The 26,615-nt window shown below is 32.6% G+C and overlaps 2 protein-coding genes across 2 annotated transcripts; one reads left to right on the forward strand and one right to left on the reverse strand.

Annotated features, from left to right (window-relative positions):
• The first annotated feature begins 13,971 nt into the window (after positions 1-13,971).
• Positions 13,972-15,444, forward strand: LOC120181569. The gene is made up of 5 exons (XM_039186665.1): positions 13,972-14,183; positions 14,273-14,449; positions 14,535-14,609; positions 14,709-14,849; positions 14,926-15,444. Exons 1-5 carry the CDS (start codon positions 14,181-14,183, stop codon positions 15,256-15,258), a joined length of 729 nt encoding a protein of 242 aa, XP_039042596.1. The 5' UTR covers positions 13,972-14,180; the 3' UTR covers positions 15,259-15,444.
• Positions 15,445-19,614: 4,170 nt separating this feature from the next.
• LOC120181577 (flavin-containing monooxygenase FMO GS-OX-like 3) lies at positions 19,615-21,267 on the reverse strand. The gene is made up of 5 exons (XM_039186672.1): positions 20,730-21,267; positions 20,581-20,651; positions 20,362-20,511; positions 20,047-20,265; positions 19,615-19,959 (listed from the first exon to the last, which is right to left on the reverse strand). The coding sequence occupies exons 1-5, from the start codon at positions 21,265-21,267 to the stop codon at positions 19,615-19,617; spliced, it is 1,323 nt and encodes a 440-aa protein (XP_039042603.1).
• Between the last annotated feature and the right edge of the window lie 5,348 nt (positions 21,268-26,615).

Consider the following 26,615-nt stretch of genomic DNA (forward strand, 5'->3'; position numbering starts at 1 on the left):
TTTTTCATAAACGTCGGTCAGATCATACGGTCCCATGCGTCGTTCGCTTATTTCATGCTATTTGGCATCTTGTTTCGCCTGCCTGGATTGCCCCTAAAAGTCTTCGTTTCGCCGCTGTCCTTTGAGCCGCTGTTTCCTGCATTTTGTGTAATGTTTTACTCTACAGCTCACGTGTATGAAAGATGAATAAATACTTTAAGTTTAAATTAATGAACATAATTTGACTTAAGATTTTTCTGGTAAGATTTTAAAATGTGCACTGTATCACTTTAATTCCTTGGATTTTGCGGGTCCTTGTCACTAGGGGTGTAAACGAGCCGAGTCGAGCTCGAGTATTGCTGAGTTCGACTCGAAAAAACTCGCGAGCTTAAAATTTTCAAGCTCGACTCGAACTCGAAATCTTGAACTGATGTTCGTGAGCAGCTCGAAAAAGCTTGAAACGAAGAAAAAAATTTCTTAAACTTAACTCAATTGAAGCCTCGAACTCGAACATGAACCTTAAATACATGAAAATCTTAATGTATTCTCTTTAAAAAAATCAATACATAAATATTAATATTTTTAATAATTTTTTTTTAAAAAATATAATTTTATATATTATATTTTCGAGCTGCTCACGAACTTTTCGAGTCGAGTATCAAGAAGCTCGTTTCGGCTCGTTAAGAATTCGAGTCGAGCTCGAGTCGATTCCATTCGATCCGAGTATTTAGCAAGCCTTAATTGAATCTATCTCAAATAACTCACGATCTGTCCAGTCTCATTTACAGCCCTCCTTGTCGCCAATTCATTACTATTTCTTCGCATTAATTTGAGTATGAAAAACGGCGAGACCAGCCTCCACTTTCGGCATGCAACTTAGCTAACCTAGTAGGCGAACGTCATACTTTTACACGCTTGTTTTCATCCTTCTTATTTGAAAATGGATTGAAGGATTATTAAAAATAAAGTTGGTAGTAAATGTCTCACTTATCTTTTAATTAAATAATTTTTTGATACGACAATATCGGAATAAGAATTTTAAAAAAAAAATTCAATGGAGAATGTGAACATTTCAATTCAAAATCTAAAATGATAAATCTTATCTGAAATTCGAAACTCGAAAAATTAATTATGAGTAATAACAATAATATTTTAATAAAACACTGTCAATTATGATAGTATAAAATTAAGAATTTTTTTATATAAATTTTCAAAAATTCAAAAATTATATGAGTAGTAATTAATATTAAATTTTTGGCACACAAATATTGTGAGTGAGAGAAAAAAATTATAAAATAACATACCTATCAAAATTTATTGAAAAATAACTATAGGTAAAATGATAAAAATATTGTATATAATTTTTTATTAAAAAGAATATTGCATATTAAATCGTTGATTATGTGTTTAATCTCTAGACAATAATTTTTAATTCATTTATTTAAAGTATATATAAAAATGTAAGAAATATAAATATACCCTTAAAATAGCCTGAATTGTGATTTATAAAAACGGTAACATTTAATAATACTTAAACGATTTTTCTGTATTTTTAATTAAAATAACACTTAAAGATAATAAAAAGTTAATGATTGGTTATAATAAATTCATTTTCTATATTTTAAGTTAATATATACATCATATATCATAATATTCACATATCTCAATATTATTTAATTTTTTAATTCATAATAATATTTTTTGAAATTAATATTTTACTTTATAAAACACTTTTTTAATCTGATATATCTTTTATTGTTACTTTAATTATTGTTCTTTGATCTATTGATTGACTAATTCAAATTAAGGTAAAAATATATTATAGAGACAATCCCCTTTATCTAAATCTTTTTATTTACGTCAATGTTCGAACAACTAGCATTACTTAAATACCTCATTTCACTAAAATAGCTTATTATTAAGTCACTCTAATATATCTATCGCTACATTTAACTTAAACATTGGGGGCGTTTAGTTCGCAGAAAAATTATTACCAAGGGAATAATCTTTTTCATAATAGCATTCCCACGTTTGGTGTACATAAAAGATTATTACCAGGGAATAATCGTTTATCAATAGTAGCATTTTTTGGTTAAAATGGTGGGAATATCATTACCTCTAAATTCTTAGGTATTAGACAATTCACATCACTTTGGACAAGAATACCCCTAGACTAATGAATTATTTTTATAATGATCATTCTCAATCCTTATTTTTTACACTTCATTTAAAATTATAAATATAATAATAATACACAGTGAATTTAATTTAGTAAAATATTAATGAATTTAAGTATTTAAAATTATTTTATATTTTTAATATTCAATATATTAACTATTTATAATTTTATGAGGTGAAAAATGATATTATTGTAAAAATATAATTATTTAAAATGATAACTAACTTTAAGTTATTAAAAATAGATCTTATACATTAAAAATAATATTTTTTTCACATTATATTATATTGTATTGTATTGTATTATATATAAATAAGATACTTATAAAAATTATTTTAAAATATAAGTTTAATATACTTATTAAATATTAAATGTATTTTTAAAGTTAAATAGTATAATGATTAAAATAGTTTTATGAATTTTCATTCAAATATTTATAATTTAATATTAAAGTTTAATTTTAAAAAACATATAAAAAAATTAATTTGGTAATTTGCGTAATTTGCGTAATCTTATATACCTCCAACTAAACACTGTAATTTTACATTCCTACTAAACAAACCAAAAAATGTAATACAACATTTACATAGTAATGTTACAATCCAATAATATTATTCTCAAAAGTAATCTTATATTCCGTAAATCAAACGCCACCAAAAAATATATTTACACGAATTTTGAAAAATAATATTAAAGTAACCCTTCCTATAACGGCTCTGCTTCGCCACATTTTTTATTACTTCCAAATCGGATCAATGTAAAATTCGTAAAAAAATGTTATTTTTTGAGGTTTTGAGTTATAATATTAATAATGTTAAAAATATAAACGTTTGATGTTAAATGGTTGAGAGTTATTTTTAAATAAATATTATTTTATACATGATCAATATTAATAAAAAGAAAAGATCTCTTGTCACGTAACTGTGCCTCTTAAATTGACTGATACCCAAGTCAAGACCATGTTTACTTCAACTTGCTTGTTTCTAGCAATTGGGCGGATTCACTATGAAAACGAGTGGTTTATGAAATGAAAAATAACCGGAATGCAATACTGTCTTCTTCTCTGGTTAGGTCCATCGTTGTTCTTAGACTTGACGAGTGGACCACGGCAATCACTTGGATTCCCCGCAGCTGCAACAAGCCCACAGATTACCTGGCCAAGAGTGCGGCTACTACTTCCCTTGAGCTGTCCCTGTTGCGTCTTCTCCAGCTGAGTTAATTCCCTTGCTTGATATGGATGCTTTGCATCCTGATATGTAAATCGTTTTTGGATTTCCACTTCACAGTAAAAAAAAACCCGGAACTACTGTTTTTTTTCCTTTTTCCGTCCTTTAATTTCAAGGTTTCGTCGTGATTAATCTAAATCAATTCGGGTCGTATATCTAGTTTTGATGGGTGAATTAATAAAGATTTTTTGTATACATAAAAACCCGAACTTGATATACGTGAATATTATGATATAGGGTATATATATTAATTTGCAGTGATGGCCATGTTCTCAAACACAGATTCTTCACCTATGATATTAATAGCGATGGCAACAGCACGAGTAAGTCCCATTTTTCCTTTATCTTAATCTGGACTCAAAATATTACATACCATGTATAATAATATATTTTTGTAACCAGGATAAGTTGAAACAAATCATCCAGTTTCATGTTCCTATTACAAAAATCTTTAATTTGACATTACAGATCAAACCAAAATTTATTAAATTTAAATATTTTTGTATTCCCTCCGTCGAGTGTCTCTTCTAATTTTAAAATTTGTCTCTTTCAAGATGTCTTACTAGAAAAGTCAACAAACAACAATATTTATATTTCTCTTTTTGCTTTAATATGTCTTACTCTTTTACACATATCAAAACAAATCTGTCAAATATATCAATTACCTTTTAAGATAATTATATCATTTTCTTTGATTAAATATATCTTCTAAGACTATGTGCATAGTCAATATCAGACACAAATTATGGGACGGAAGGAGTATTTTAAATACTAATATGTCATTGCCATTACTAGCTAATCTCAATCATCCGAGCCAAGAATTAGATTCGGTAAACATTTCACCAAAACATTGAATTTTGCTCGCTTACTATTGTCTCAATAATTCGAGCCAAGAATTAGATTCGGTAAACATTTCACCAAAACATTGAATTTTGCTCGCTTACTGTTTTTATTTCTTGTTTTGTTTTGGAGGTGCATGAACATTCTTGGGTTCAGAATGTTTATAATCTTCAAACTTTTAAATACGATGATAAATGTGTTTGTATAAATTTAAATCTATGATATTCAAATAGTAACTATTGAATTAAAACCCACTCGATATCAATATTATATACATTTTATACATCAACAACGATATATACTTTAGACACCATCAATAAATTAAATATCTATACATTATTATAATATCTTTTATAAAAAAGTTCATTTTTTTAAGAAAAAACTGGTGAGTGTATAGTCCTTGTAACGAACTGCCGTTTGGAATCAAAACCCCATTGTTATGGTGTTTCTACCAAAATATCACTCTTAGACCCAATAATTACCTTTCAGACTCTTCTCTCTCATAATATTATCCATCTAGCACCCTTTTAATATGGTAGCAATAAAGCACGGATCGTCAGTAGCGCCTTCGCAGAATTTTGTCTGAGCTGGCGTCACGTAAGGAAAGGCACATATGGCCATTCGTGGATCATAACCCGCACATTCCATTAAACACGTTGAATTATTGGGTACTCCATTATTTTCCGAGCCTGAAAACTCGGCTTTTTAACGATCCCCTCCCTTATAAACAACCCCTCTAAATACAAACATTACCACACCAAAATTGCTTGCTTATTCTCACTTCTATTAATTCCTTCTATCAAGCTATGTAGATTTTGTTATTATTTTTATAAGGTAAAATTATTTTTTTATTATATTATATTTATTTTATATTTAATTATTTGAACAAATTTTATTATACTATTTTAATTGTATTATTTTTTGTGGTTGTAAAATTGGAAGGCGGAATCATACCTCGAGATATTTTGTCGAATCGGTAACAATATGAGATTCTCTTATTTAAATTATTATGAAATTAAAAAAAATTGGATTAGTTTAAATTTTAATTTATACACTATTTATTTAATTAAACATATTTCGGCTATTGTTTTTGCAGTTATAAGACTCTCAATCTTTCAAACTCTTAAAATGATGCGTATTTCAGCTATTGTATATTATGATAGAGAAATTCGGGAATATGAAACCGACGTTATTTTCGCATCAAATCATTCTATCAGAATATCCTTCAAGAGAAACATCACTCTTGAGGCATTGATCACTAGAATTTCAAGGAATTATCATGTTGGAAATACTAGAAGACTGTCATCGCTTCAGTACAGATTTTCAACAGCAATATTTCTGTTAACTTATACAACGTTCGACCTCTCCAACAATGACGATGTTGCTACGATGGTTGATTCTCAGAATCAATATTCAGAAGCCAATATACAGATGTATTCGACATTTGTTGAAGTGTTTGTGGTTCATGGTATGTTATTATACTCCCACTATGGGCTGACTCAACAAGCTAATCAAGTTGACAGCCCAACTCAAGTAATGTGTAATGATTTTAACTCGTTAATGGGAAATCCACATCATGATGCCATTTCATCAAGTTCAATGAGGAGACATTCATCAACAACATGTTACGATCTGTACCGAGGTGGCTTCACAAACAATATGTATGGAAACATCGCTTCCAATTCAAGGAGAATACATTCATCTGCCAATTTATTTGACATGAATATGGAGATGTCATCGACGTAACAATCTATGTAGTACAAATTTGACACGATGCCTTCAACTTCTAGGGGAGACATTCAACTGCTAGCTTATTCGACCTCAATGTCGATATGCCTTCAAGTTCAAGGGGAAGGCATTCAACTACCGGCTTGTTCGACCTAAATGTCAACATCGTAGAGGAATCTTCATCTCTACCAGAAGAACCTCTTCACGAGCCAATCACAGATGATGCTGAGATTATACTATTCATTCAGCCAGAATCATCGTAGTTCAACATGGACTCCGATGATGATGATGTAGATGAAGTTCCTACAAATACGGTACACACCGAACCTCCAGCAGACATGTATGAAGATGAATATGGTGCAATGTACGGGCAAGAATTTACGGATATGCATAATGTTAGTGACTAAAAATTTAACTCATCAATTAATGATGGTTTATATAAATGAATGAAGTTTCTATCTAAATAAGAAGTGATGATGACAGTTAAGACTTATAACATTTGTAATTATGTTCAGTTTGGAGTCAACCTTTCTATCACCAAAAAGTATGTATGTCACTGTGTCCAACATGATAACGGATATAACTGGATGGTTCGTGTATAGAAGAGGAAGAGGAAAAATAATATATGAGAACTAATAGTAAACAACGGTCCCCACACATGCAGTGCTAGAGGGATCAACCAGGATAATCCCAACTTGGACTCCGACATTATCTGCCAAGCCTTCATGCCCATGGTCAAAGCAAGCTCCCATATAGCTATTGCAGTGTTGATTTTTGCTAAACAATCGCAATATGGGTACACCGTCTCATACAGGAAAGCATGAAAAGTAAAGCAGGATGTCATTAAAAAACTTCACGGCGAGTTGTATGCATCTTAAAATATACTACCAAGTTGGTTTAGGGTAGTATGTAGATTGAATACATGGACAATTATCTACTTCGAAACTTACCATGCATACCATAATGATCTTCACGATTGATGCCAATTCTACCAGCTTTTTTGGACTTACCCACAATACATTAATGCTATGAAATACTGCAAGCCCGTGGTTGAAATTGATGGGGCATTCTTGTATGGAAAATACAAGTAAATTTTACTATTGGCAGTTGTCCAAGATGGTAATCACAACATTTTCCCAGTTGCTTTTGGTCTTGTTAAAGGAGAAAATACAAGTTCTTGGGCTTTTTCCCTCATAAACTTACGCTTACGTGTTGTCACGAGGGAAAAACAACAATGAATTTTTGGGGTCTAATATGGCAACCACCCTATGTCTAACATCGGTATTGTGTCCGACACATTGCTGCTAACTATAATAGAAAGTTCCAAAAGAATGATGAGTGTCATTTACTTGTGCATATGGGTATGTAAAAATGTCTAATTTTATTTCTAAATTATTTTTATGGAAACTTAACAGTAAGTTTTACATTTGACGCTCATGTTACGAACTATTACCTGAAACATTTGAGTTAATGCTTCAAGATTTGTGAGGAAAGAATGAGCAAAGCTACATTTACATCAACCTCATCAACAAAGAAATATGGACAAATACATATGATGGTGGATATCGACATGGACACATGATGACCAACTTGGTTGAGTCTATCAATTTGACCTTAAAAGGGGGATACCATTTACCAGTAACGACTTTGGTTAAAACGACATTTTCTTTTGTGAGCACTTTTTGCCAAGCTAGGGGAACATGCTTAAACTTGGATGCAAAACGGTAATATCTATCACTCAATATTAGTTGCAGATCAGAAAAAAAGGATTACTACATCAAATAGAATATCTGTAATAATCTTCTCTAAAACCCATGAATTACTTCGTGTCACAGAGATGTCACGACCTCTTCAAGGGATTCAAGTTAACTCGTTCAGAGAAAATCTACGAGGCAGGTGGTGAGACTATGGGTTTTTTCAAGCTCTGAAGTATCTATGCTCACATGTCATAACAACTTGCTCTCATACCCGTTAAGACTATAATCGTTTTGTGGATCCCGTATACTTGACTTTTAGAAGTATTTAAGGTATGTGAATTTGAGTTCCCCCATAGATAATGAGAAAGACCCTGAGGAGGTTCAGAATTGGCTTTCGATTGTACCATATCTGTCCTTATTAAGAGAGCATAGTCGTCCAAAATCCACTCGAATTCATTGTTATATGGATATTAGAGAGATGTCAAGAGAAAACAATATATGTGGGAATTGTAGTAACCTAAGACACAATAGGAAAAAATGTCTATCTCTTTTGTCATCAAGTAACCGTTAATGTTGAGATGATGAAATAATTGTTTATGAAATCAAAGTTTGTGTTATTTAATTTTCATTTAATTTCAATTAATGTCATTTGAGAATAATTGAGTAATGGGCTACTTAAGTGAATTAAATAAAAGCTGTAACCCCCTAGACCCGGCCTATGCGTTTCGACTAAGTCTAGTGGATCACATTATGATTATTAAAGACATTTTTCCGAAACCGTTATTCCATCAATATAAAATCACATTATAAATAACATGAAATTATAAACAAATTATACTATCAAAATCCAACTCGTAAATATAATACCAATAAGTAATAAATTAATTTAAAACATGTCTTCAAATTCAAAATCACAATAAACCGAACAGTAATAACAAAAGAGTCATCATTATAAAATCCGATATTTTAAAATAAGGTCCATGTCACCAAAATAAAGTCAACTTGCAAAATAAAAACATTATAATATGATTTACTTCAAGAGATATGTTGATCCTCCAAGTGCTCGAACCGAGTTATCTAACCAACAGTATCTGAAAGGGGGAAAACATTTTCGAAAGGTGAGCTAGGCTCAGTGTGTCCCAACATTTCCATAAAATCACAATAGGTACAAATCATAGTCCAGTAAATCTCACAAATTCATAAAAGAGTTTAACTTTTGAAAATCATAGTTTAAACCCTTTTCTGGTACACCATCAGTAGTTCCCAAAATTATTTTCCATATAGCTTACTTTATGCACATAGCAAAAAGAAAGCCGACTTAAGGATAGGCTATGAAGCTTGTATCCTTAAGCCCAAGTCAATAAGTCCATATAGCTTACCCTAAGCACACAGCAAAGGAAAGTCGACCTAATGAAACATCTTGGGGCCCTCAAGAGTCACATTAGGCCCATTTAGCTTGATCAGAGCTATTCCATCGTAATTAAATTCCAAAATTCAATTGCACCGTGACATAAATTCCATAAATCCAAAAACATGGTAATCATATACCATTTCAAAACAAAAAATAGATTGCAGCCATATTCCATAAATTGTCACATTAAATTGGTGCATCCATAAAACAATAACTAATGAATTCGGTGTACCACATATTAAAACCAATAAAACAATTCAGTAATAAGTAAGGAACACACCTCGACAATAGGTTCAAATAGCAAATCTACTGATTGCTGGTTTCACCACGCTCTGCTACAGTTTTCGAACGGGTGAATACTGACACACGTGGTTTAACTGATCTAGAAGAGTTGTGTCGAGCTGTCGAACGATCCGGAGAGTCTCTTGTACCTTCAAACAATAATAATTTATCAGTCCCAAATCCTATTTAATTGTTCAAAGTTAAACTTCTTAAGTATATAATCATTCTTCGGGTTTGACTATCAATTTGGGGTATTTCGAGTCTAAATTTGGCCAAACGGATTGCGGAATCGGAATCAGGACATCGAAAAACATAAAGTATGACTTTCCGAAAATTTAAATTCTTGGTCAAAGTCAAAGTCAACCACTTATAGCACCATTTTTTTTAAATAATTACCAAAATAGCACCCATTTCGAATTAATTACCAGAATAGCACCAAAACCAAATTATTTACCAGAATAGCACCAAAACCGAATTATTTACCAGAATAGCAGTGGTCAACGGTCAATGATCGGGTCGGGTCAACGGGTCGGGCCTGGTCAACGGGTCGGGTCGTGACCGATCAAACCCTTAAGAAAACCGGTTGAATCGGTCACTCACTCGCCCTACGGCTGCGCGTGTGGCGCGTGAGGTGTTCTCCGGGGCTCTAAAAATTACGAAAAAATTTCTAAAAATTATTTTAAGCGTTTTCGAGATACTTACAAAGCTCGGTTCAAATTTTTGAACAAAGGAGAGCTCGAATTCATCAAATCGGGAAGTTTGACCGGTTCACCTCCCCATGCGCCGCCGCCGCCGGAGAAAAAGGAGAACACTGGTGGACTCGGAACGGCACAAGGAACACGATGGTGCGGGAGGTGTCGTAAACGGAGCAACGATCAGCGGTGAATTTAAGATTTTCTCGGCGATAGAGCTAACAAAAACGTCGCTACTTTGACTGTAAATTTCCGATGTTTGGCCGCGTTTCGCTTCAATTAATTTGAAGAGTTTGTTCCTCGCTCAATGATGAACACAACGGTGGTTTCAAAACAACGATTGGAATTCGGACGACGTCGGGATTGAGTTTGGAAGTTGTGTGCTTGAGGAAGAATTTGTGAAATTGATTTCTATTTTTCAAAACAGAAATCACGCATAAATAACTAATGTCTGCTGACACTCCAAGGATAAATTCAGGGCTTGGTCCCTAATTTTTTTAACTCTAAAACAAGCTCCCAGTTTTAAAATCTTTCAATTTAGTCCCAATTTTCGCCAATTTGCACAATTAAACCCTCCAATTTCAATTAAATATTATTTTGAAAATCGGGTTGTTACAAAAGCATTACAAAGTGAATACAAGAAAACGATACTATTCAAATAATTAAAACAACTAAATAGAAACATTAAATGCAGGCGATACAATTCAAACAATTAAATAATAAAAACATTAACAAACAAAATAAATAAAAAGTTCATAATTAAATAAAAACTTTACAATTGCTGGTAAACAAACAAAATTAAATAAAGACATTACAAACTAAACAACTATATCGATGTCTACGTCTTAATTGTATTTTGTATGGAGGTGGTTGTCTGTGTCGATGAAGATTTCTTCGTATAACTAGTTTTTCCTCCTCACTCTTATCATCATCATCAGGACAAACTACATTTTGTTAATGATAGACGGATGACGATGTAACACCTCCATTGAATAAGAACCCTAGAGGTGTATGGCTGACTATTCTACCGCTCATAGAAAATTGTGAAAACTGCGAAAACACCGATATCGATAAGTGAAAAAACTACGTCGGAGGTGTATGTGTATGTGTATGTGGTGAATCTTCACCCACCAAATAAACAATATATGAACCCTACGCTGGATCTACAAGTGTGGAACTATAATATCTGCCAGGAGGGGTCATAAAACCCTATGGCGAAGGCATCTAAACCAGCTACGATGGCATTTGACCTGACTGTATTGACATCTAATATGTAAGTAGTGGCGTTTAACCTGACTGCGGTGGCATATGAAATGGTTATAGTGCCATCTAATACGACTGTAGAATGTATATCGATCTAAACGGTGACTACTGTGATAGTTATGGTACTGTAGCTGTAAACGAGCCGAAAATACCTGCTCTCCATCTATGAGTCAGGGAACGATGATGTTGTAACGGTGGATATCTTTGTAGGGGTAGATGAATGCTCCCATCTCGTACTTCCTCGAAAAGTATGGACGATTTCACTTTCTTGTTGAAGCACTCATAGTAATCATCCATAACTGAATAATGATCCACATAAATGGGTTCTGTACGGGGAATGCATCCACATTGATCCTCCCATATCATTACCCACTCGATGTGCTTCAACAGCCAGTTGACTTCTTCTTTGCCCCGCCTATCGATGATATGCATATCGTCAAAATTCTTAGGTGCTTCCGAAATAGATTGTACAAAACCAAATTTACAGAGCACGCGATCAGTGGGATGTCACTCGATAATAACAAAACATATCAGAGGGACCAACGTCATCCAGACATATAATGAGCCTCTCAAGTGATGTAGGATGCAAATCCTCATTGATTCAGTATAATAAGGAGCATATTGAAGCTAAAACAAATATATATAATTCTTATCAAAATAATATTCTAATTCTATAACGATAAGTAAAAGTAAATAATAAAATTTAAATATATACCTTTGTACCAGTCTTCCTATCAATTAGTAGTTAAATTTCTTCCAATTCATCCGGTAAATTCTGATAATCTTTTCTTGCACTTAATCATCTATTCAATGAAAAATATTTAATATATACTTAACAAAAGTATTTGTATACGAATTCAGTATTGAAATTACCTCAACAATAGAAATAAAAAACAATGGATTTTCATGACCGGACATAAAAAAGACACGTGATACCACGACCTAGACTGGAAAAGAATGAGACATCTGTCGATAGCATTTTTTTCGATAATTAGTTGCTCGACATATTTCCCTATACAGAAATACCAAAATTGCGGAGCACCAGCTGAGTGCGCTGGTAACGTGAAAATCTGCGAGGTAACGCAACCACATGCAATGAACTTGGTTGCACAATTTTTTGGGCATCAAGATCTCTCATATGAGCTGTAATATGCGAGCACATGCATACATTTTAATTTGTTCAGCAGAGGCGTTGCGACTCAAATGTTTAAAAGTTTTATCCAACCAAATTAACGGTATTTGACCACCGTTGAAATTAGGGGCGACACCTCCAAGATAATCCTCACACAAGGGATGTCATTCTCACTGCCACTCCAGAAATAACATCCCCATATACCGAAAGCCCAAAATGTATGGAATCATCCTCTAGCGTAATAGTACACTTTTCACACAAAAGATGGAATGTGTGCGTCTATGGTCTCCACCTTTCAACCAGTACAGAAATAAGATTGGGTTCAATGTTATAGTGCCCTTCATATTTCGCTACGTAACCGAATTCAACCTCTGTTAAATATGTCCAAACACGAGTAGGTATCTCTAACTTAACGTTACGAATTAATGGATCTAATATACGATCTCTCTTCTATTTTAATAAATAGTATACAAATTAAAAAATAAACTAATACTAAAAAAATAAATAAATAAAACATTCACAATAATTAAAATAACACAATTTATAATTGTTTCCGTATCAACAAAATATCTCGATATATGATTCTCATCTAAACGTAACAACCCACCTTTCATTTTATAACCACAAAAAATAATAAAAAATTAGTACAATAAAATTTAATAAAATAATAAATTAGTAATTAATATAAAAAAATATTTTACATTTTTAATAGAAAGATTGATAATAGGAAGAATGAGAATATGATATTTGAGTGTGTTATGAGGGTTGTGTTGAGTGTGATATTTATAGGGAGAGGGGAAGGGGACAGATGTTAATCAATGTGAGAGATGGACGGTTCGACTGAATTAAAGGAAGATCAACGCCTTCCGTATATATCAGACGTTCAACGAATGCGCGGATGGCCATCTGCGCCATTCCTTACGTGGCTCCAGTTCGGACAGAATCTCGTGAATACAAGACTGACGATCTGTACTTTATTATCACTGTATCAGAAAGAGTGCTAGATCGGTAATATTGGAGGAGAAAGTACCTGAGAGGTAATTATTAGTTCTAATAATGATATTTCGGTAAAAACGCCCATTGTTATTTACTAAAAAAACATTGTTAACTGTGAAGGCATCCATCAATAATTGAGCAATCTAGTGACGTATAAAGATGCCACGGATTTACCCGAAGACTGCTTGTCGTCTTCTTCCACATGTATTAAAGCTGAGCCTGAAAGCAGCAGAGTTTGTTTTTTGGGACATTAGCCCTGAAAAATTAGGTTTTAATGTATAAAATCCCATTAAAAATGGGCCACTTTTTGAATCACGGAGCCCACTTGGCCCTTTTCTTTTACCGTTTCCACCGAGAACTGAGAAGTCACTGTTCCTTGCCTTGTCATTTTGAAGCGAGAGCCAACCAACTCGTTAGGGTTTCTAAGGGTTCCTGGGGACATGGCTACCTTTTTTTCCTTTCAGTCAAGGCCCTCGTTTTAAGTATTTATATATATATATAATCTTTGTTTTACACGACTAGACTACAATGACATTCAAATGCAAAAGAAAAGATACAGCAGCTCTTTAAATAATCCCCATCCCCACTCTCTTTCCCTCGTTAGTTCATTGGTAACTGCAAGACAGGAAGCAGCAGTTTGCTAGGCGCCGTTTCTCTTTTCTTGAGCTCTCACCTTCTCTCTCTCTTTTACAATGATGTTCATAAGCTTTTAAACAAGGATTTTCTTCTAAGTTCAATCTGGGAAATTAATTACCATGGTAAGTGCTCATTTTTTTCTTTCCCTTTTTTTAATCTTTGCTTTGTGAAAGAGATAATTGAATTGTGTGTATGTTTTTTTTGTTTATAGTTGTTTTCTTCGCAAGTACCTCGGTGGCTTCAAGTTCTTCTTACTGAGAAATTCTTCAACGCCTGTATAATGCACGAAGAAGCCAAGAAAAACGAGAAGAACATCTTCTGCTTGGATTGTTGTATCAGTTTATGCCCTCACTGCTTCGACCCCCACAGCTCACACAGGCTCTTACAGGTTTTCTTTTTGAAATTCACCACAAAAATATCAGAAATGATCGCTTTGCTTTCAATTTTGTTCAACTCTTTTCTCATGTTTGCAGATAAGACGATATGTGTACCATGATGTTATAAGGTTGGATGATGCAACGAAATTAATGGACTGTTCCTTGGTTCAAGTAAGTCGCCATTGTTAATCCTTGTTGAGCTTTGTAGTCAACTCTTTTTTTTAATTGTTTCCATTTTCTCTTTGTTTTGTTTTGTTTGATTTCCATTAGTCATATATTACAAATAGTTCAAAGGTGATCTTTATAAACCAAAGGCCACAGACGAGGCAGTTCCGAGGCTCAGGCAATTTCTGCACCATCTGCGACAGAAGCCTGCAAGACCCTTATCTCTTTTGTTCTCTCTCCTGCAAGGTTCCACTTTCCCTTCTTTTTCATTTTTAAAATCGTTCGACTCGGCGACTCACCCTCTATTTCTCTCCTTTTGCAGGTAAATTATTTGTTGAGAACAGAAGATGGGCTGTCCGAGTTCCTGTTCGAGTGCAATTATTTGCCTTTATCCGACTCTGGTTTGGATGATCGTTTGGTTACCCCGGACTCGGTCCTTGAGCCGTCTTGTTCGACCAAAACGTCGTCTGGGTCTGGCGGGTACGATGAAGTGTGGTGTCCAGCGCTTGCTTCCACCGCTATGACGTCGGAGATCGTTAGGAAGAAAAGGACCAGCTTAACGGCGTGTCGTCCGACATGTCCGCCGGTATTAGAAGTTTCGGAGTGCCTGATGAACCGGAGAAAGAAAACACCACAACGAGCTCCACTGTATTGAAAGATGTTATTCGTGCGGGGAAATATAGGGAGGAGAGCTAAGAAGGGGCGGGGGATTAGGACATTATTGGTATTTTGGACAATTTCCAGACTCAATCCCTCCAATTTTGTTTATGTATTAAACTCTCCCCTCACATAGCAAATTGTTATTTTTTTTCTTTTTCCATATATATTCATAGCGAGTAATACTGACAGAAACCGCTGTGCTATTACATAATTCAATTATGTTATATGATTTGTGTTTCCCAGCTCTTATTGAATCTTAACCAATTCCAATATCATCGTTAATTATAATTAATGTTAAACTCGGAAGATGATTTGTATTTGGAATCATATGTATCTGGATTTTTGTTCCCTGAACAGAGTGGAGACAATATTGGAAGACAGGTAGTAGGCCAATGCTATTAAATTATTAGCTGTTTTCCTTTCCCCAATGGGCTCTAAAGTAGTCTAAATGTTTCGCATTTCCATCTTTGGTTGGAACTTGTGGCGATTTAATAATTTTCTCTTCATAATTTTTCCGAGAAAATTTTTCTTTTATACTGCAACAGTAGGTCCCTGTAGTACCACTGTTAGCCTAGCTTGTACATTTCTTAAATTTCTCTTGACAGAGTCACATTAACAACAAGGACAAGTTTTTGGCATTTATTCATCCTTCCCGGCTCTGGGTTTCTGCCACGTATCAATAAATATATTGGCTTCTTCTTCTTTCTTCTTCCATAACTGCAAATATACAAGCAACGGGTCCACGATGCTTTTGCTCTAGCTATCGCCTGCACCAGCGACGAGTAATGGGGAGAGTTAATCGCCATGAAACTGATCACATTGCGGCAAAATTTATGTGCTTTATTTTTCTGGGTTGTAATTGGGACTGTAAATGAAAATAGTTGAGTATTGTTTAGCACGTCTCATACACGAAAAATTCAAATTAGAGTTTTACTCTCTCCAAAGCTCGCAAATTTAAGATTGTTAATTTCTACTTGAACTCGAAATCAAAAATGAATTTTGACTCGAGTTTTAAAAATTTGAACTCGAGACATTTTTAGATTTAACTAGGTTTAAACAAATTCTTCTCAAATATTTTTGGGTCTCTGAGCGAAAACACAAAAATAGGTTATGCAGAACTAACATATATTCTATTATTTTGAATAATTAATTTAATGTTATATAAATGAATCATAAAAAATAATTAAATTATGAGCCCTCAGTTATAAAGGTAGAAAAATATGTAATATTTTATAAAATTGAGAAAAAAAATTAGGTACCCTTAATTATAAATTTTGATCAAAAATAGACCATATAAAACAAAATTATATTTTATATTTTGAAAAAATAATTTAATATTACATAATAAACCATAGGAATATATTAAATTGTGAACCCTTAATTATAAAAGTTGAAAGTAGGGATTATTTTATAAAACTAAAAAAATGGGTACTTCTATTACAAATCTTGAGCAAAAACTCAAAAATAGACCCTATATAATGAAAATATTATATTAATAAACCATAATAACATTAAATTATGGTTTCTCAATTATAAAACTAGAAAGAAAAAGTTATTTTATAAAATTAAAAGTTTTAGGGACCCTTAATTATAAAATTAAAAAAACGAGGGCCTGAGCAAATTGTTCAAGGCACTCCTTTTTAAAACCGACTCTGGATTTAATCATGAACTCGAGTTCCATTCAAGCTCTAAGTTGAACTCAACCTTTAACCTGAGGTATATGAATCCTAGTACAATTTTTTTTAATGTAAGAGAGGCCAGCAGCCATTGCAAAAGGAGATTAAAAGTGAATAAAACCAGGACCATTTAAATCCCGAGCAATATGGGCGATTTTTTTGTGTTGCGTCCGAGAAGATACGAATCGGGCCATCACTAGACTTTAGAAATTTGGCAAGGCAGTCACCCGCAACATTCGCTTCACCCAGCAACCAAGGCTTCGTCATTAGACCGGCGAAAGAACGAACAAGACCGATGGAACTAAAATGAGCCAACGGAATCGAATTTAAATAATTTACGATCTCTCATGTTATTTCTAACCCTAGTTTTAATATTCAATGGTCCAATGTCTCTGACAGGGAGGATAATGGAGAGATGAATGGATTTTGGTCATTTGGTGTATTGGAACCTAGAAATGGGTCCAGAGCATTGGCATCGGCTGCCGTGTTTAGGTCATCTGGACCAATGTCTGGAAAAGGCACTCATTTATTCATTCATTCATTCATTCATTCATTCTAGTTTTATACACACTTTCTTAACTTATTGTTATTTTGGAGCCCAATTCAACAACCGTAGGGTCTTGCCGCCCACACACTGGAAAAGTCCCTTAAAACTGACGCTAGTGCGCAATGTCCGACATTTGTAAGGGATGAGCTAGTGGAGAGTGTGACCTCCGATGCAGAAATTCTGGGGTTACATCCTCGGTATATTAGAAGTGTGTGTGAACTTCGAAATGCAGAAATCCTTCGATCACACTATGATGTCTATCATAGCATAGAGAGTGAGTATCGCAAAGATACTCAATAATGGCTCATTTGGATAGAACCATTGTACATTTTATCAGTTGATATAACATGTTATTAAATGAACAATATTAGTATATTTTAGTTATTAGCGTGACACTGAGTTAGTTAGCTCAGTATTTAGAAATTGTTTTCTTACGTAGATTTTTAGGTGGAGCACTTGAACCAACTTTTGTGCAGAGTAGATCCCAATCAGATCAAGAGCAGAGTATGTATCGAGTGCTTTAGAGGGCATATATATTCAGATTTTCTATTTTGTATGCTCGAGTCATGAATTGTTTTAAAATGTGGTATGTATATTTTGTCTATTACTTCTGGGAGCTCTCGAATATAAGTTGTTTTGTATAAATGATGTTATTTATTTTATCGTGAATGCTTATAAGTAAATGTTTTTATTCGAGTATGTTAAAAGAAAAAAAATTGGTTAGCCACTTCGGTGGTTCCGTGTGACACTCTTATCTCTCCACAGTGTGTCGTACTGGTATAGGGTGTTACACAAACTGTAATCCTCATTTCAAATTGATCCTTAAACTCTTAAATATTCCAATTACATCTGCAAACTTTGACTCTCATTCTAAATTAATCATTAAACTTTTGAATATTCTAATCTTAACCCTAAACTACGACCCCTTTCTAAATTAGTCATTAAACTTTTAAATATTCCAATTTCACCAATGTAATTAGCTTCAAACATAATTTAACCCAATTCTTTTTTCAAACATATAACAATATCACTAGTCCTAACAATTTTTATTAACTAGAGATGCAATTAGTCTATATGAATACTTTGGGATGAAATTGGAATGTTAAAAAAGTTTGGAGACCAATTTAGAATGAATGTCACATTTTAAGGATGAAATTGAAAAGTTCAAAAATTTGAGGACTAATTTAGAATGATAATTAAGGTTTAAAGATAAGATCGAAACATTTAAAATTTTAGGGGCTAATTGAAAATATGGTCATACTTTGAAGACATATGGTGCAATTATCTCATTTGAAATTAATAAATTATTTATTAATATTGAACAAATACACAAGCTTTACATACTAGATTGACTTAAACAAATTTCAGGGTAAACTATTGGTTTGGTCATTTTCCTTTCATAATTGTACATTTTTACTCACTAAATTAGAATTTTATTAACTTATGTTATCGATTTATTAAATTTTAGTCCCTTATGTAATCAATTGTTACATTTTATTTATTGAGTTATTAACTCCCGTTAGTTTGATAATGCGACACATTACTTAAAATGAGAGAATTTTTAATTTTCCCCTTAACCTTAAATAGAATATTAGTTAGATCCTAAACTTTAGATGAAATATCATTTTGAACACTAAACTTCATATAAAATATCAATTTAACCAAAGTCTCCCTTGACCACCACCACTGATCACTATCATCACCAATCATCGTCGATCGACATCAATCGACATTATCATTGCCTTTTGAACCCAAAATCTACATTTCACTCCCTTTTGACATTCTGAAAACGAATCTAGTATTTGTTTCATCATAAAAATATCCATAACAAATTTAACTTATAATTCTTCGACTTCGATCTTTTTAAGTTAAACCATAATAGTAATTTTATTATTAATATTTCTTTAAAAATGAAAACAATGCAGAACTTTGCATATACATATATGCATAGATATACATTTGATATGCAACTATTATTTGTAGGATAGATGTATATGAATAATGTCTCCTTTTTAAAGGATAAATAGAGTGAATTTAGGAATACAATGCAGAACTTTGCATATCCACATATATATATGGATATACGTTTGATTATTTATGGGATTTGTTTAGGGTTTAGGGTTGGAAATTAATCAGAAGAATCTATTTCTTGAATCCAAGTGTCAGCATCCCACTTGTCCCGATAATTATCACCATTTTCAAATATCCCTTTCAAGATGGTGGAGAATAATGTTATTTCCTTCCACATTTTGGGGAGCCTTAGGTTCAACTGAGCAGCAAGCCAACTTACGTATTCAACCTCGTCGTTCTGAAGGCTGTGAGTATGATGCTTGGGCAACCCCGTCTTCTCCATCTTACTGTAAAGTTCTTCAACGGAAGACATCATCGCTTCTCGGGACGGCAGCTCCACCGTGCCGGACAAAACTTTCGCCACCCATTTTGCTTGTAACTCCATCACTTTAAAGATCACCACCTGATCATGTGAACATGACAAAACTTGAAAACGCATGCAGTCTTTGAACCAGTGACAATAAACAAATGTGTCACAAAAGAGGTTTACCCTGTAATTCAGTCCCACGAATGAAAGCCAAGGGGCTAAGCTCGGTGGAAACACATGCTTATACAATGGTCCAACACGGTTGTCGTCCACAGTAACGACCCCGTTTGATTTAAGAAATGGGTAATGGTATTTGTAGCCAGTGCAATGAATAATGACATCTGCATCAACAATCGTTCCATCTTTGAATACCACCTTACCATCCTTATGAGCGCATTCGATCTGCAAAAAAAGAAAGAAAGAAAAAAAAGAGGTTAGTCTATCTAGAAAAAAACCCTGATCTTGAAGTTTAATGAATTGATGAAATGTATAACAAACCATTGAATGTTGCCATGCGTTATTATAAGTGCCACCCTTTACCAATTGAAAGCTAGGTGTTCTGACAGCTTGATGAACTTGTTTTGCAAGAGGGGAGATTTCTTTCAAAATGTCGACGGCACTTGGTCCGTTCCCGATGAGCACCACTCTCTGTTAAGCATAAGCCAAAATCATTGTATGTACTGAATGTTGAAGGCTGATTACAACTAGTTTTAGTACATTGTTTTTGAACTGTTCAGGGGTACGGTAATTGTGACAATGCATCTGCAATCCCGGCCAAATATCCCTTCCTAAAATATATGAATTGCAGTTGTTAGAACTGAAGACAATTGATGTAATGCAAGCTCCAAATGGCATCCATGGACTACCTGGAAATTCTGCAACAATTGGCTCCGTGAAATTACCATTGCAAATGACCACAGCTTCAAAAACCTGTTCTTTTGATTCCCAAGTTGAGTCCCGCTCTCGAGTTCTAGTCTGTACAACCCACTCGTGAGTCGCTTCATTAAATAGCTCCACCCGAACCACTTCATGTCCAAATCGAATCAGCTCCATCAACCCGAAATCCCTGGCAAAATCCTGGAGAAACCTGAGCACCTCTGCGTGACCCGGAAACGTCCTCGGATCCCCACCTTCTTTCTTCACAAATGGATAGTCCAAGAAGCTCATTGTCTGCCTAGGAATGTTGACTCGAGTGGATTTGTAGAGGCTGCTATGAACTATTTCACGATTAGGATCAAGACCCAACCGGTCGGTCTCCACCCGTGGATTATAGAGCCAAGTACCACCAACTTCATCGGCCTTCTCGAAAACAGTTATACGATGACCTTCTCTTTGAAGCTCCCTGGCCGTTACTAGACCTGCAGTTCCAGCTCCGATGACCGCTACCTTATAAGATCCTCCCATTTTTATCACTATATCCATCCAAGGCTTACACCCCCACCCCCTTTTATAAACAAGCCTTGAAGCCTTACAAATTTGACAAAGTTAGCTTTCATGCCCACTCCGTGCGAAAAAATATCGTTTGTTCAGAAAAAGTTTGCCATTGCTAACAAATATGTTTTGTTCTTTTCTACGTACATGTATGATTTCTGGAAGAGTACGCCATGCTAAAGATTTTCTTTTTAGTTCAACCCTTGTTTTTCTTATTACATTCGTAATATCTGGAAAGTTCGCCATTGCAGGGTTTGAACGATCTTTGAAGGACCACTTGTTTCTGAATTGTTGAAGTTGAATATTGATAAAAGGGTAAACTACTCAATTGACCACTTAATTATTTAGAGTTTTTACTTTTTCTATTGATATTTCGATTTTATCAATCACACCACTTAACTATTTAATTTATTTCAATAAGACTACTAATCGTTAATACTTGACGGAAATGCTGACGTGAGAGTTAAAAGAATTAGTATATTTTCACATTTAGTCTTTAATATTTATATATTCTCTCAATTTGATCATAAATTAAATTTAATAAATTAATCATTCAATCAGAATCTAACATGTGTCAGCACAGGAGCATGACACATGTTGTTACGCGTCAATATAGATTGAAGGATATTTTTTTTATTAATTTTAATTTTTTTATTAAATAATTTTTTATACAATAATGATTGACACCACCCGATTGGATAGAAAATTATGGGAATGAAATTGCACTTCGGCACTAGAAAGAAACACACTGAAATTACAACCTTCGAGTATCGAAGAAGTTATCTTGTTAACAAGACAATTCTATGTTTTTCATATCTCTTGTCGATATAAACCCAAGAATTGCAGACAAAGTGAATCCGTCCATGGCCTGGAACATGTTCGAGAGTGATGCTTTTGAGGTAGAATTCACTATGATGATTGCTTTTAATCAGAGAACAGCTCCAGGTTTTTAATCGAAGTTAACTCTGAATTTAGATTCCCCGTCGGCCAGGAGGGACACTTCTGTAGAGTTCCAGTCCTCCAAATATGCTGGCGATGATTGGATAGAAAATTATGGGGAATGAAATTGCTCTTTGGTAGACTCAAACCATCATCCTAAAGCGTGAAAGATGGCGGCCCTAACCACTGCACCAATGGTCCCAATTGTTTATATCTTACAACAAATCCTACTTAACCTTTAAAAGCTTGTTATTGGTAAAAGTAGAAGTAAAAAGAATTTTTATATTTTAAAACAAAAGTTACTATTTACTTTTGTATTATCGCCTAATTGGAATTAAAATATAAAAATCTTAAATTTAATAAAATTGAAAGTATTATACAAATATTTAATTTTAAAATATAAAAACGAAATTATAAATAAATAAGTTTTAAAATATAAAAATATTATTAAATTTAATTTTTTATATTTTAAAATATAAAAAAATCTTCAAGATTGTTAAATTTAATAATATTTTTATATTTTAAAATTTATTTACTTATATTTTAAAATATAAAAATTAATATTTTAAATTTAATAATATTTTTATATCTTAAAATTTATTTATTGATAATTTCATTTTTTTATATTTTAAAAATGAAATAATTTATGATATTTTTAATGTTATTAAATTTAATTTTTTTATATTTTAATTCCATTTAGGCGATAATACAAAAGTAAAATATTAACTTTTGTTTGAAAATATAAAATATCTTTTTTACTTCTACTTTTACCAATAACAAGCTTTTAAAGGTTAAGTAATATTTGTTGTAAGATATAAACAATTGGGACCTTTGGTGCAGTGGTTAGGGCGGCCATCTTTCACGCTTTAGGATGCTGGTTTGAGTCTACGTGCAATTTCATTCACATTATTTTTTATCCAATCAAGAGGTGACATGAATTAACACATGTCATGACACGCATATCCTGATTAAATGATTAATTTATTAAATTAAATTTAATATTTAATCAAATTGAGAATATATAAATATTAATTATTAAATATAAAAATATAACAATTCTTTTAACTGTCATGTCAGTATTTTCGTCAAATATTAACGATTAGTGGTTTTGATTGAACAAATTAAATAGTTAATTGATGTGATTGACAAAATTGAAAGATCGATGACAAAAATAAAAAGGGTTAAATAGTTAAGTGATCAACCGAATAGTTTACCCTTAATAAAATTGGAAGAACGAGCAAAGAGAACAAAAATATGACCGGTACAGGTATTCAATCGCTTAATCTAATAAATGGTCGAATTAAACTAATTAAAATCAAATTAATTATTATTTTTTAATTATCAATTGAATAAAGTTCAATTGCTTCAAATAGTTTTTGAATTGACCGAATTTTATTATAATTTTTCAATTAGATTGATATGTTTTTAATTTAAAAAATTTTATATGTTAAAATTTGACTGTGTGTTGAAAGTTTGATGAGTCCAATTATTAAAAAATATAGAGATTTTAATTCTTATGAGGTTTGTGCTTAAAGTATATGTATAATGTATGTAAAATATTTATTTTCAATTAATTAATCAATTTTAAAATAAATTAAATGATTTTAATTTTTAATTTTTCTTAAATATTAATTAATTTAACATTTAATTATCTGACTGATTAATAAATTAAATTTTAGAATATGCTTGGTGCAATGAAGTTCAAAATTGTAGGGTAGAAGCGGTAGAAAATTGAATCACGATTTTAGTGGTAAAATACCAAAACACCCTTAATTATATTTGAAAACTATTTGCTCTCGTCGTTAAAACTGTTGACGATTGGTGATGCTGTGAATCTCTTCATAATTTTTGCTCACATGTCAAACCCCTATTGCTCCTTCCTTTATACAACCATGTGGTGCCATGTAGGAGAATCCCCCACCTATAACAAGAAATTTGAAAATAAAATTTATATTTGAATTCTTTTATCTCCTTATTTTGAAAAAGAATATATTTAGAAGGTAAATTTGTGTGAACATTGGAATTTATAACTATAGTTTAATAGATCTTTTTCCATTGTACTTTCGAGACTATGATAAAGTCATTATTATATTTTCGATATTAATATGTCATTTTACTTTTGGAACATTAAAATGATATTTTTTATGATTTATTTTAATAGTTAATAATAAGTAATTATTTGAATTGATTATGATATAATGTATTTTTAAATTCTATTTTTTTAGGTTTCTCTCTTTGTTTATCAAAATGATGGATTTATTTGGGTAGTACATGTTTTTCTCATTTCAAGATTAAATTTAACATTCATGTTGATATTTCGTTACCTCGTTGATTCATTCTTAATTTGAATCATCATATTAGTTTTCATATTAATAGGTGTTCGCAATCACTCTAGTTAGATCGTGTTTTAGTGAGGACTTTCTTTGCTTTAAGTTATTTATTAAAAAAATTTAAACATGAAAAAATATTCTTTTGTGAGGACGAATAATATATCTTCAAACTAATTACATCGGGCGATCATCAAAACTTTAAAACGCTGCATCTTTAAGTGAATTTTTATGAATTTTGAGTGAGTTTTCTGAAAAAGCAATTGGAAAAGAAGAAACGAGAGTGAAATATGAATTTTTTATACTCATAAATGTGATTGATGATGGGTGTCATTTGGTTAGCAGTCGGTTACGCGACGGTGACGATCTTATCAGAGATGAAGAAATTGGATTCAAGGAATATGGTTAACATCGGGAAAACAACGAGTACCTTAGCAGAAGTCCGGGGCCTTAGAAAAGGATTGTTGATGGCTAAGGATATGAGAGCAAAAGTCTCGTGGTCGAAACAGACGTTAAATGATTAGCATAAACCCTAAAACAAAGAAATATTGGATGACATTAAAAAAAAAAGACAAATTTTGGAGACTGCGAAGAACTAAAAAGAGAGAGATGAATTATCAAAATAAGACACACATGTAGGGAAGGAAACTGATGTGTCGATCGATTAGCTAACCTTGCTTTTACAAAAGAGGAAGGTCGTCATTTGCTCGTAAATCCTCCGGAGGAAATAAGGAGTCTGCTCCAGGAAGATAAATTAGGGATAGAGTTTTTGAGATGGTAACCGTAACGTTGTCGTTTTGGACTATTGTATAAAAAATGTGATCGATGATGAGTGCCGTTTGATTAGTTACGACGATTGAGAGAGTTGACGAGTTTCTGTAGAGCAAAAAAAAAAAACAAACAAACAAACAAAACGACCACACCATCACACCATTAATGATTTAACAATCTAATAACATAAAAAAAAAACAATGCTGAAATTTTAGTGTAAAAATTAAAACATTTTAAATTTAGTGATCAAATTAATTCACAAACATTTTAAATTTTTTTGCCTTGATTTAACAATCCAATTACCCATGCCATTTTATTTTTTATTTGTAAAAAAGCTAAAAGATTTTTTCAAAAAGCTGAATATTTGCTAACATATTCAACAAGTTATATTTTCCGGACGTGGACTCTATTTTGGGTACCAAAGTCGTGGTTGACCGCCGATTGTGATCATCCACCGGTGATGTTCTACGACTGAAAGCAACACTCGTCTGCTTCCCTTGAGCTATCGAAAACTAAAAGTCTACAACTTTAACCATTAATTTTCCTCTGTACATCATCAACTTGACCCCACGACTAACCCATCACCAACCCAACTATTGAAAATCACAATACCAACAGTCGTAACAGTGTTGGACTTTTTAAAACAGAGAGAAAATTATGTTCCCCCCTGTTATGGGAGAAAAATGGTAGAAGATTTTTCCTTTTACGCAAGAGAGAGAGGACGAGGATCGAAAAGAAGATTTCGGATTTCTTAAGAAAAGTAAATTTTCACCCTCACGTTTGATTTTGATTGATTATAAAATGCTACATCAGTGATGATGTTGGGGCTAAGATGTTAAATTATAATATTTTTTATCCTATTAAATTTGATTCTTTTGAATTTTAAAATTCTCCATGAATAACAACATTTATATATATATATATATATATTTATCCTTATTCTTTTATATCTATCAAAATAAATCTATAAAATATGTTGATCACTTTTTGAGGTATAATTTTATTATTTCTTTTATTTTATATCGTTCAAATTTATCTCCTAAATATATGTGTTTTATCAACACGAGACACAATTAATAAGATGGAGGGAATATGTTTTAGTAATATAATGATTTAATTGATTTTTCTCTTTTTATCAATAGATACGTAATCAGGGACGGAGTTATTCATTACTGCCCCATCTTTATCATTAAAAGTATATAGGAATAATTACCTATTTGGTCCTTCAAGTTTTATTTTATTTTGATTTCGTCCTTTCTATTTTTTATTGTTAATTATACTTTG

This window comes from Hibiscus syriacus, unplaced genomic scaffold (assembly GCF_006381635.1).
Source record: "Hibiscus syriacus cultivar Baekdansim isolate YM2019G1 unplaced genomic scaffold, ASM638163v2 tig00112529_pilon, whole genome shotgun sequence".
Classification (NCBI taxonomy): Eukaryota; Viridiplantae; Streptophyta; class Magnoliopsida; order Malvales; family Malvaceae; genus Hibiscus; species Hibiscus syriacus.

What these genes read in the sequence shown, in the direction of transcription:
- LOC120181577 (XM_039186672.1), bottom strand. Translation starts at nt 21,267, where the DNA reads ATGGGAGGATCTTATAAGGTAGCGGTCATCGGAGCTGGAACTGCAGGT. An exon ending in CTGAACAGTTCAAAAACAAT is followed by an intron (nt 20,512 to 20,580) that starts GTACTAAAACTA and finishes TATGCTTAACAG; the next exon opens with AGAGTGGTGCTCATCGGGAA. An exon ending in ACGCATGGCAACATTCAATG is followed by an intron (nt 20,266 to 20,361) that starts GTTTGTTATACA and finishes CTTTTTTTGCAG; the next exon opens with ATCGAATGCGCTCATAAGGA.
- LOC120181569 (XM_039186665.1), top strand. An exon ending in TGGACTGTTCCTTGGTTCAA is followed by an intron (nt 14,610 to 14,708) that starts GTAAGTCGCCAT and finishes GATTTCCATTAG; the next exon opens with TCATATATTACAAATAGTTC. An exon ending in TTTGTTCTCTCTCCTGCAAG is followed by an intron (nt 14,850 to 14,925) that starts GTTCCACTTTCC and finishes CTCCTTTTGCAG; the next exon opens with GTAAATTATTTGTTGAGAAC.